Source organism: Archocentrus centrarchus, chromosome 18 (genome assembly GCF_007364275.1).
Source record: "Archocentrus centrarchus isolate MPI-CPG fArcCen1 chromosome 18, fArcCen1, whole genome shotgun sequence".
NCBI classification, from domain to species: Eukaryota; Metazoa; Chordata; class Actinopteri; order Cichliformes; family Cichlidae; genus Archocentrus; species Archocentrus centrarchus.
In genome coordinates this window covers 6,297,903-6,310,337 of record NC_044363.1, presented here as the reverse complement: position 1 = coordinate 6,310,337, position 12,435 = coordinate 6,297,903, and the positions used below count along the sequence as shown (strand labels likewise).

Sequence of the window (12,435 nt, the reverse complement as noted above, 5' to 3'; positions counted from 1 at the left end):
GCCATTCCTACTGACACACATCAACAATTATTTACATTTTTTCAAAAATGTGTTTCTAAACGAAACCCAACTCAGGAAGGTAACATTTTGACCTGATGTGTTTTAGAAGGTAAAGCTCCTTTGCCATCATCATCATCATGATGTTCATCATGAAGATACTCGCAGTGTCATCTATACTTTATACCATCCTGACCATAAGCCAGGCTGGTCCAATCAACATTACCACCTCCTTGGATGAGGGCCTTTGTGCCCACCAGAAGCCGCACTGCTCAAACCTCATTGGATCATTCTGCCCTAAGTGTGACACCAACGGGAACTTCCACCCCCAGCAGTGCTCGGGGTCCACTGGGTACTGCTGGTGCGTTGACGTCATAACTGGAAAAGAGATACCGAACACAAAAACACCACCGGGGGTCACGCCTGTTAACTGCAGTGAGTGTTTTTTTTTTTTCTTGTTGATTCAAATGTACAAACCTTTACATCAATATAAACAAAAACGTGTATGGTCTAATACACAAAATGTTCTAGTACACAATATGCTGACACATACGAGATAAATATAACTGGATTTTTTTTAGTGAAAAATGACTGCCCAGACGGCTGGTTCCAGTTTGGCCAGCAGTGTTTCAGCTTCATCAGTTCCGCAAAGACGTGGACTGAAGCTCAGGTGAGCTCTCACAGAGACGATAAAGATAACACACTGCTCACTCAGCTGTTTATGCATGTTGTGATAAATACAAAATGGCTTCCTCCAGATTTACTGTCAGTTTGATGGTGGCAACCTGGCATCCATCCACAGCAATGAAGAAAACCAGTTTGTCCAGACTTTGACCAGAGGGAACACCCACGACTTCCCTGAAACCTGGATTGGTGGCACTGATGCCATCCATGTATGGAAATACTTTAATTTCATTATATAACATTATGATTATAATTCATCCATGTATACTTAATGATGATTGATATTAATAGTTTCAAACAAATATTTACAAACTTAAACACTACAAAGATCCCAGCTATATGATGTATTTATGCACATTACCTGTCTGTAATTATGCATGTATCTATTTATTTGTATCTTTCCATAGCCTGATGTTTGGATGTGGATTGATGGCTCCAAGTTTTACTATGAAAACTGGCAGAACAGCAATGATCATGATGACGACAGTCATGACCACGACAGTTCCAGCCATCATGACAGCCATGACGAAAGCGAGGATCATGACCACGACAATTCCAGCCATCATGACAGCCATGACAATAGCGAGGATCATGACCACGACAATTCCAGCCATCATGACAGCCATGACAATAGCGAGGATCATGACCACGACAATTCCAGCCATCATGACAGCCATGACAATAGCGAGGATCATGACCACGACAATTCCAGCCATCATGACAGCCATGAGAATAGCGAGGAGCACGACCATGACAATTCCAGCCATCATGACAGCCATGACAATAGCGAGGATCATGACCATGACAATTCCAGCCATCATGACAGCCATGACAATAGCGAGGAGCACGACCAAGACAATTCCAGCCATCATGATAGCGAGGATCATGACCAAGACAATTCCAGCCATCATGACAGCCATGACAATAGCGAGGAGCATGACCATGACAATTCCAGCCATTATGACAGCCATAACGATGCTGACGATCATGACGATCACCACAGCCACAACAAGAGAACTAGCAGCTGTCTGAGGATGAATTGCAATTGTAATAAAAACATATACACACACACACACACACACACACAACGATACAAAGAAATAAATTTAGCCTGCTGTTATCTCTGCTTATTTTGTGAATAGGGATAGAAATATTGAGGTAGATTTAACATTACTGTAAGCACACTAGCATATAGGGACATAGGTTAGTTAACACACCTGCAACTGGTCAGTTAGCATATTCACATTTCAGATGCACTGTCCAGTTAGAACATGGCAGGAACAGTCTATGGGTTGGGCTAAACATTACTGTATAGTATTTACAGAGTTAAACTCTAATATCCTGATGGTAACCCCGAGCCATTCACATCCTCTGAACAGGTCTAAGGTTGCATGAATGCTCTGTATTAGCTGATTGCTAATGTTTGCCAGGTTGCTAACAGTGAGCTACAATTTTGAGCCTGCTCTATGAAAAACCTCCAAAAAAACCCCTTCAAAACCTATCCAAAGCACATGTTTTAGAAACAATTCTAGCTTGAAATTCCTAACTTCAAGTCTTTGTTTCTTTGCAGATAAGATGAAGTGGTGCACTGCAGCCTGCGATGATGCGTTCCCCTTTGTTTGTTCCAGAAAGATCTGAACTGAGATGTATCCATGTGAACTTGCATCTTAGTCTGCTAATAATCATTATAATCAAGCATGCTTCAGTAACTGTGATTAGAACTGAAATAAAAAATAATCAATAGCAATTGTAGCAACACGACTTGTCTTCATTGTGTCACAAATTAGGAAAATTATTAATTACTTCATAAATTTGAAAAGACATTAAAATAATGTCTATGAAAACCTACCTTGTGAGATACTGTTTGATTGACATACGTACTTTATAGATACACCCATCACACCTACATTGTGGGTATGCAGGTCTTTTCATACTGTGATACATTACCATAGTTGTGGATTTAGTTAACACACACATATTTAGTGGACACTGATCTAATGCCATCAAATACACTCACACTGCACATTCTTCATTTGGAAACACAAAATGACAAATATATCAACTTTACAGGGACACTAATCAGAGATCACAACTACATTATAGGGATGTCAATCTGTTAAAACAACCACTTTGTACAATCTCTATTTGGGGACCCCAGCTGGTTAACACACCTATAATGTGGGGACAGTAACACACTGAAGACACTAATATTGTGACACTGTACAGTCTCGATTGATGAGCATGCCTAGATTGTAGGGATTAGATTACATTAAAAGGACACTTGATAAGTAATCAGTTGGCACACCTACATCATAGGGACACTAATCTATTATTGCACTTGCATTGTGGGAACACTAACCTAATAAGTCACATTAATTTCTCTTTGAGGAAATCAATTGATTAATAAACCTATATGCTGAGGACATTAATTTGTTCACAGACAAACCCTGTACAGTCTCATTGTGGGGACATAATTTGATTAACATACCTACATTGTGTGGGCATTAACCTGTATAAACATTTCAGTTTCACAGTATTTGGTGAAACCATTTACTTAACACACAGACATCATGGAGACACAAATCAATTCCCAAACAATACACCGATCAGACACTAATCAGTCTCACCCAACACATACCGCAGAACCACCTTTTCACAAAGTAATAATGCACTAAAAAACTGGGTACAAATTTGGTCTGAAAAGTGACCCTTTGTCTTAAATTCTCAATTTCTTTTAAGGTTATAACAAGTTCTGGAGAGGCAGCTGGAGCTTACAGTTGAGGTTTGGTTAAAGAACAAAGGTATTTATTCCATTATATTTAATATAATGTCTGAATGAGTTTAGCAGTACACATTCATGCATGCATGACTGAGTTTTGAGGTTCGTGATTTCATAACACTGTACAATGTACCTATTGGACTCAAACTAGAATCGATTTCTCCATCATCCCAACTGCCAGGCAGTGCATGACTCACTACAGCTACTTCAGAAAAAAAATGTAAGAGTGCTCTGACCATTGCTCTACAAATACTGGCTAATGAAAACACCACAAGTAAACAGGATTCCAGAATCAAGAAGAGTTAGGGTTATTTCCCAACATTAAACACTGGTCACACTGACAAGAATTCTTTCTGTAATTGTCTTAAGTAATGATATTGTGTTTTAGATATTAAATGACAAGTTGAATTAAACCCACTGCATTTCTAAACCTGACCCACCACTCATGAGAATTTGAAACTTTCTTTTAAAACAATGCTGCCCAAAAGGCAGAATTACAAAATATTCCCCTTTGCCCTTTTGCTCATTGACATTCTCCTGGTGTGACAGTGACTAAGGTTGGGTAAACTGTCCTAACAGTTATTGGAACGTTAGCAGATCAATACAAGTGGGGGAGGGCGGCCACGTATGCACAGAAACAGGATAAATATGTGGTAAAATCAGATGTCTGGGAGAGAAAAAGCACTCTGGACAGAGTTTGACAACAGTAACTGTATAGGGTCGACCATGAAGACGCTGCTGCTGGTTTATCTGTGTGTGTATGTCGCCTGGGCGCAGGATAACTTGGACTATGATGAGGATGACTCAGTGAGTATGTTTTAAAGAGGAAATGTTTATATATTACTTTCACAAAATGTCTAGAATTACTTCTTTGATGAAGTGACAAGGAACTGAAATACATTAGAATTACCATTATAGTGTATCAGTTAATTTTTCCAAGATTTAATAAAAATAGTACATCTATCTATATATCTATCTATCTATATATCTATCTATCTATCTATCTATCTATCTATCTATCTATCTATCTATCTATCTATCTATCTATCTATCTATCTATCTATCTATCTATCAGTAAGTCCAGTAAGTCAGGTTAATGCAGCTGCAAAAGATATCAATTACATTTAGATGATTATTTAAAGCTCTAAGAGTATCTATTACATTTCTAAAATTCAGTTAAAAAAAAAAAAACATGTTATTTGTCCATCATTCATTTTCTACGCTTATCTGCACTTGGGTCACAAAGGCAGCTGCCTGAGCAGAGAAGCCCAGACTTTCCTCACTCTGGCCACCTCACCTAGGGGTCACTGAGTCATTCCCAAGTCAGCTGAGAGATAAAATCTCTGCAGCATGTCCTGGGTCTGGCCCAGGATGTCCCCAATGGTGGGACATGCCTGAAAGACCTCACCCAAGAGGAGTCTAGGAGTCTAGGAACCATCTCTAATGATTAATTTATTTTTGTTTTGTTTTTTGGGGTTTTTTTTTGGCCATGCACATATTAGAAACCTTTTTGTTTAATAAAAACTGAAATTGTGAGTCCTCAATTATTACCTAAAATATTACACTGTTCAAAAAACTAATTAGAGTTTAACAAAGCAGGAGTTCTTTTCAGAGTTAAACTCGTAGTGAAGAAATGAAACATGTCTTTAAAATTATTTATATATATATATATATATATATATATAAAATTGACATTTTTATTGTTTTATTGTGTTGTGTTTCTATGTTTAATTTGCAGTTTAAACTTTTCCAATTTAAAATACAGCACTTTAAAGGTTTATTGGACCACCAATCACTGTGAGATTATGACCCTAAATCAAAAGTATTGATAATTACCAAAGTAATTTTTTTATGTTTCTGAAATAGTTAATCCACCATTCTACATAAGTGCTTTAGTTGAAATATTATCACAGTGATTATTGTTATTACTTGAGAAATTTTAAATTTATTGTTTTACAACAAATCAGAAAAATAGTAAATGACATTGCTTTTTGATTATTTACTCATATTCTTGAACAGATAAAAAAATTGTAGTAGTTAACTGTTATGCTTGATTACTTTCTGACTTGGTTATTAAAAACAGCAGATTTTGTGCTCACAACTGTTTCTTTATATCTTTCACAGGTAACACCGGGATTAAATGCAACAGTACGTAGAACAAAACAGCAAAATCAATTTTACTTATATAATTATAATATAATAAAATAAAATGAAATAATCATATTACATAGAATTGTTTATCATTCATTATCTTCCATACTGTTATTTCTTCATAGGTATCAGGAGCAGCTGTAGATGCTCGTGGTCACCGCCCAGTACAGAGGGGCAGGGAGACCTACACTGGAAACAGATATGCCCCACCCCCTATCAGCAGTGGTGGCAGGTATAGTAAACCTTTTTTAATAAGAAATAAAACAAAAACAAAAAATGCATTCTAATGTAACCATCCTTATAATACTGCTTAAACTGCAATTCTTTAAAAATCATACATGTTTAAAATTGATAACAAAATTTGATTTCAGCACAATGGTTCCTTTTGTTGTTTTATGAAAGACTTGATATAGTACAGCATCAGCATTTAATCTTTGGAATAGTTGGCTGGGAAAACTTACGCTCAATATACTATTTGTGTAGTTTTTGTGTAGTTGGCTGTAGTTTTCTTTTCTCATTAAGGTATCGTGGACGCCCCACTCCTGCTCCAGTTGGAGGCCGACAGATCCAGGAGAAGGTGGAGCAGCCCGATGCAGGAGGATGTACACATGCTTCCGAAGAGATGGTAATGAAAAAAATTTTAAAAAATGAATAAAATATCTGTACAAAGACACCAAAATCGTGACTAACTACAAGTGCATGGGTGGTACAATTCCAGCAGCTTTTTTCAAAACCACCCCCTAACTTTCTTGTATCCTTCTTTCAAATGTGGCAGTTCAAGTCAGGATGCAATGAAAACTGAAATTTTAGTGTCTAATTTATTTCACCATATTTTGAAATCAGAAAATAATAACAAAGCCAAAGAACATGCTATAATGTATTTTAGTGAATCAAGCGTTGGCATAATAGATTTTGTTTTTATCCTTCAGGGTATTTTATGTCCCACTGGTTGTGATCTGAAGACCACACTGCTGAAGCAAGAGAGGAATGTCAAGCTGGTAAATTAAACCCATTCACACAATCATTTAAATTATAGTTATCATCTTTGAGACCTTTCTAAACAAAATCCTGCAAAAAATATATGCAGGCATGATAAGGTTCAATCTGGAAATTTGTTTAAACCAACTATGGGAAATCATTCACTTTGCTGCCAGGTTGTCAATGAGAAAATAGCAGGAACAGCCTGATGTGTTTTTAATCTTTTGTTACCGTGTCACACAGAGCATTAACGAACTCAAGCCTCAGGTGGATGATTTGTCCCGGTCCTCCAACACTGTCTTCAACTACGTCAATGGCATGTCCAACTCTCTGAGGGAGCGGCAGAGAGTCTCTAATGGTGAGAAAGAAAAGTGCTAAATAACATTTTAACTTTAAAATTAAGATCAAAACACAGTGACTACTTTTTCTTTCTTTTTTTTTTTAACTGTTTGCATTAATATGAAAGCATTCACATTTCAACATTCATTTTAAAGTGTGCGGATTTAATTTGAAAGGCTATAAATAAAGCATCATAAATTTAATTTTGGTCCAGTCTGTCAGGTTTTTGGTAATAAAGTTTTAATCTAAATAAATCCTTTTTTTTTTTAACAACTATTACTAAAGTCAAGCTCTGAAATCCATTTTGTTAATCAGGCATTCATTTAGTCTGTGACAAGCATTCGGTTACAGAGAAAGAACAGATTAAATAATGAATTATTTTATTATTATTTTAACCTTATTTTTGATATTGTAATGTGTTAAAAATTTTAGTACAGGAATATGCTTTAAATTTTTGTAAAATAATTTTCGTGATATTAAATTTTGATGTATGTTTCTCAAAAATATGGAATTCTGGTCATCCTCAGGATGTATAATTTTTCTAAAGTTTAACATGACATGATTAGAACACTTAAATAAATTATTAATAATAATATTGCCAATAATGATGATGTAACAAATGGGTTATATTGAAGTTATAATTATAATATTTGTACATATTATAGATTCAAAGTTAGTGAATATTAGTTAATTATTAATATATAAATAATATAAACACTTAATAGAAACAATATGTTATATTTTATTTAATATTTGATATTCATATATAAATTTAAAGTTCATTTAAAAATGAATTTCCTCAAATTACAATTTTATATTCTTATTATAGTTTTAAAAATAATAATATAATATTACATAGAATCATCATCACAATTAAATAATATATAGTTAATAACATACTTACCTTATAATATGTTTATGACTATTATTACAGTAATTTGAATATTTATTTTTTTTACTTAAATTACATTATATTCATTATAACTTATTACATACAACATATGGACAAACATAATACACAGCGTGCATTGTCAGGATCACTGACAGCTGTACAATTTACAGTTACAAGTAACAAACAAATACAGTGAAATACAGTAAATCAAATATAATACAGTACAAAAAAATAACAAAAAAGTTTGCAAGGTAACACATAAATGTTTCTTTACATAATTGTTCCCCTGACAATGGCTACCACAAAATAATATTTTCCTTGTGTTCTTAGACAACAGCAGGGTGGTTAGTCAGTACACGGACCGAGTGGAGGAGCAGCATGTCTACATCAAGGAGATAGTGGACACAGTGTTCCCTTCCAATATCAGAGTGCTGCAGGTAAATAAGAAATGACATCGCAGTTAATTTAATTGGGGGTAAAATAAATAAATTAATAATAGTAATGTGGTGCATCAGTCAGTCTAGGAAATATATGGACTTTATAAGAAACAGAAAATGAAAACAAAAACAACACAACCACCACTGTTTTAAGGTATGACATGTCACAATTGCAGGGAGTTTTGGACAAGATCAAGCTGAAGATCCAGAAGCTGGAGAAGGCCATCCAAGCCCAGAGGGATGAGTGCAAGGAGCCATGCGAGACCAAATGTCCTATACCAGTAGTTTCTGGTAGGCAAAGACAAAGAAATTCAAGCTATTAGAGTGACTGAAACATGCATAGATAATTTTGTGATTCAAGACAGCAAAGCTCATTCTCTGGGCAGCAGGAATGTATCCATAAATACAGTAACGTTGTAATAAACTTGAAATGACATTTAGACTTTATTGAAGCATGTAAGGTCTTCAGGTGACCACAAAAAATAGTCCTCAGTGGACCATAAATTTGAATGATGAATTTCATAGAGGTTTGACTGGTAGTAAGTTTTGGACCAAGGATTTGGATGGACATTGGGTATTACGAACAATAATAAAAAATTATGGATAGAAAACTTAAAAGTATAAGAAATGAAACAAAATGTTGCTTTTGTAGTCTTTGGGACTCCCCATCAGCTTTTAGAACTGAAGAAGCCTTATTTTTTTTAAATATTCATGTAGAATATAAAAAACAAGTCCTATTGCTTTAAACTCAAAACTATAACGACCCAGATGGCTTAGAGCCTACACAGATGATAACCTTTATTCTTTGTTTTAGGTAAGGAGTGTGAGGACATCTTCCGTCGGGGAGGAAGAGACTCCCAGATGTACCTGATCCAGCCTGACACCTTTTACCCTCCATACAAGATCTTCTGTGATCAGACCACCCAGAATGGAGGTGAGACTAGATGACTTATCTTTTCTTCAGTGCAATGGTTCTCAGTTAATATTTTCTTTTTTTTAAGAGTCTGTATTAAAATTTGTTTTCAGGATGGCTTCTTATCCAGAACAGGCTGGATGGTAGTGTTGACTTTGGTCGGCGTTGGGACGAATATCGTCGTGGATTTGGAAACATCGCTTTCGATTCTGGCAAGGGTCACTGTGCAACTCCTGGTAAGACAAAAGAAAACACCAGACAAAACATGGTTTTGCCTTTTCTTAATTTCAATTGCTACACTTATTCATTTGTTTTTCAATCACCTTTTTTATGTACCTACAGGTGAGTACTGGCTGGGTAATGACCGTATCAGTCAGCTGACCAAGATGGGCCCAACTGAGGTTCTCATTGAGATGGAGGACTGGACAGGAGCCAAGGTGAGTCCCTCAAGGTTTATACCTGTAGCAAGAAATTACAACATCAGTGAAAATATTTAAGTCTTGACCACATTGCATTATTGTACATCTCTGATGTAGGAATTTGTTACCCTATTTGCCCTAAATGATAATAAAGCAAGTTCCTTATGGTTTTAAACTGTCTTACAAAACAAGCAATCTGAATAAATAAATGTGGGATTTAGTCAGATCAAGGTCAGATAAGTGCATGCAAGAGGTTAATAACTAAGCATACATCAATTATACTCAATTTTCTTTTTAATTTTAAGTCTTTGATCCCTAGTAAATGACAGTACTTTTAGTATATTGTTTAGTTTTTTTTTCCTCCATTAGCTTGGGTTTATCCAATTACTGATTTCATACACACCAGAAAAAAAACTTGATTAATAGTAATTTACTGTAGAATGTAAACAATGAATATAATTATTTAATTTAAACTCTAAAACCTTCAATTGAGTTTACAATTTAGTTAATAATGATGGTAATTTTACCTGCCCATTCCAATTATAAATATTTTGGTTAAGAATTAAATTTGAAACTGGTTTCTTCTTTTAATCAGGTCCATGCCCAGTACCGCCAGTTCACTGTCCAATCACAGACATCCAACTATGTGCTGGCTGTTGATGGTTACTCTGGCAATGCTGGTAACTGTTTCCTGGAAGGATCTCTCACGCTCTTTGGTGAAAACCGTACTATGACCATTCACAACGGCATGATGTTTAGTACCTATGACAGAGACAACGACAACTGGTGAGTATCCTAAAAAAGAAATTCTACTAGATAATTAATGTACAACAGGACCTCTAAATGAATGTGCAGTTTTCTAACTCTTTGAAAAAAAACTGTGGGATTAATTTATGCATAAATAACCAATCATTCTATAAAACATATTTACTCAGCAACATTTCCAATTACTTTGCCCACAAACAAATTAAACATTGATATCCCAAAGGCCTGTGAAGGACTGACACTTTCCCATTAACCCTCACTACATCTACTAATAATGACATTGCCAGATGTACACTCTCACATTGAAACAGTAGAAAATTCTACAGTGAAATTATAGTTTTAATTGATACCTACCTGCAATGCAAAAGAGTTCAAGGTCATCAAAAACATGTTTCATTAACTCAAAAAAGGAAGGAAATGTCAACCCCAAATATTACAGTTAGCAGAACCATTTTTTAATATTAACTGTAAACAACTTTATCTATTTCATTATTTTGTGCATTCAAGTTTACACTCTGACTATTGGACACAGTTGTAAATGTTTCTGCTTCATGGACAATGGCAGAACAGTTTTAAAACTTGTGCTTGTAAATTTCAGGGAAATACCTTAACTGGAAAGCTAATGGATGCTAATCAGTTGGGAATACATTGTAGTTGCAGATAAATTTGAACAGTTTGCACCAGCAGCAATTACAGCTTGTATGTGGGGTGGCTTGTATGATTGTAAAAGTTCTAAAAGTTCTTCAGAGTTCAACGCTATCGATTTGAAATCAGCCAGCACTTTAAATTTCACATGTTCAAAAAAGATTGATTTACCTCCCTTCTACAAGCTAAATCTGGCAGTGATTAATAATTTTATCAGTATCTAAATTTTCAGAAATATCAAGCTTTAACTTTGCTCTTCTTGTTTGCACCAATCAGGACCCCTGGCGATCCCTCCAAACAGTGCTCCAAAGAGGATGGAGGTGGCTGGTGGTACAATCGCTGCCACTCAGCCAATCCCAATGGGCGGTACTACATTGGTGGACCCTACACACGGCAGATGGCCAAGCATGGCACAGATGATGGTGTGGTGTGGATGAACTGGAAGGGGAGCTGGTACTCGCTCAAGGCCATCAGCATGAAGATCAGGCCTTACTTTGCCTCCAGATAATCCCAGAGTGTTGATGCATATAGCACATACAAGAAGCTGTCAAAAAAAAAATCTATACTTAGGCTCTAAGTTCTATGTTGATGGACACACACATTTACAAATAACTAACATAAGTGTCAACAAATTGTAACAGGAAGTTTAAAGAAGTGACGAAAACATGGGAAATGAGATCTGTTTTACTGACAAGTATTAAAGTATTAAAAATATGCATACAGAATGTCAGGTAAACTTAATGCTATCAAAAGTCAGGAGAAAAACCTGATTAGTTGTGGGTAAATATGCTGTGATCTGTCCTTTCTTGTTATGTGTGATAACTAAAAGGATGAGTTGATGCAAACTGTCCTCCGCTACTCAATAAACACATTGAGGAACATACTTTTTGTTTTTTGTTTAATATTTCACTTTAGTAAAGAAAATGTCTTTACAACTTAAGACAAAATATGGCACCATTTATGTATGTCAGATTTTAACTGCTCCTTTTTGCAATGTACCCAACAACCAATGGATTTCTGTGACCATGAATTAATTGCAAAAGCATGATGACTTTTAGGCAATTCTGGAGTTATCTGTACGGAGCAGACTTTTCATTATATGTGATAGAAATTATATTATCAGAAAAACTAGAGGTGCTTTTTTGACTTGTTTCAAATCCGATAGACAAGGGGTGCCCACACTTTTTCAGCTCGCAAGCTTCTAGCAAAGCTAGCGTGGTTAAATGCGCATGCGTAGGGTGGTAACAAAACGGATGGATGATAGCTTATCGTCCATCTTCTACTTCTTTTATTCCGTGCAATCTACATTTTTTCCCCAACTCCACTGGGGGTTCCGCGCGATCTACCTGCACTCCTCTTGTGATCGACCAGTAGATCGCGATCGACGTATTGGGCACTCCTGCGATAGACCCATCCAGAGTAGTTCCTAAAGTACC

At 35.7% G+C, this 12,435-nt stretch overlaps 1 protein-coding gene across 1 annotated transcript; it reads left to right on the top strand.

Annotated features, from left to right (window-relative positions):
* The first annotated feature begins 4,108 nt into the window (after positions 1–4,108).
* LOC115797116 (fibrinogen beta chain-like) lies at positions 4,109–11,882 on the top strand. Its single transcript, XM_030753599.1, has 13 exons — positions 4,109–4,267; positions 5,585–5,608; positions 5,737–5,843; positions 6,134–6,236; positions 6,541–6,609; positions 6,833–6,947; positions 8,151–8,257; positions 8,434–8,548; positions 9,072–9,191; positions 9,284–9,406; positions 9,513–9,607; positions 10,185–10,375; positions 11,276–11,882. The coding sequence occupies exons 1-13, from the start codon at positions 4,124–4,126 to the stop codon at positions 11,505–11,507; spliced, it is 1,545 nt and encodes a 514-aa protein (XP_030609459.1). The 5' UTR covers positions 4,109–4,123; the 3' UTR covers positions 11,508–11,882.
* Positions 11,883–12,435: the final 553 nt, after the last annotated feature.

Excerpts from the sequence above, each read along its gene's own strand:
- LOC115797116 (XM_030753599.1), top strand. The coding sequence starts at position 4,124 with ATGTCTGGGAGAGAAAAAGCACTCTGGACAGAGTTTGACAACAGTAAC. Across the intron at positions 5,844-6,133 it reads CCTATCAGCAGTGGTGGCAG|GTATCGTGGACGCCCCACTC; the intron begins GTATAGTAAACC and ends TTTCTCATTAAG. Across the intron at positions 10,376-11,275 it reads GACAGAGACAACGACAACTG|GACCCCTGGCGATCCCTCCA; the intron begins GTGAGTATCCTA and ends TGCACCAATCAG.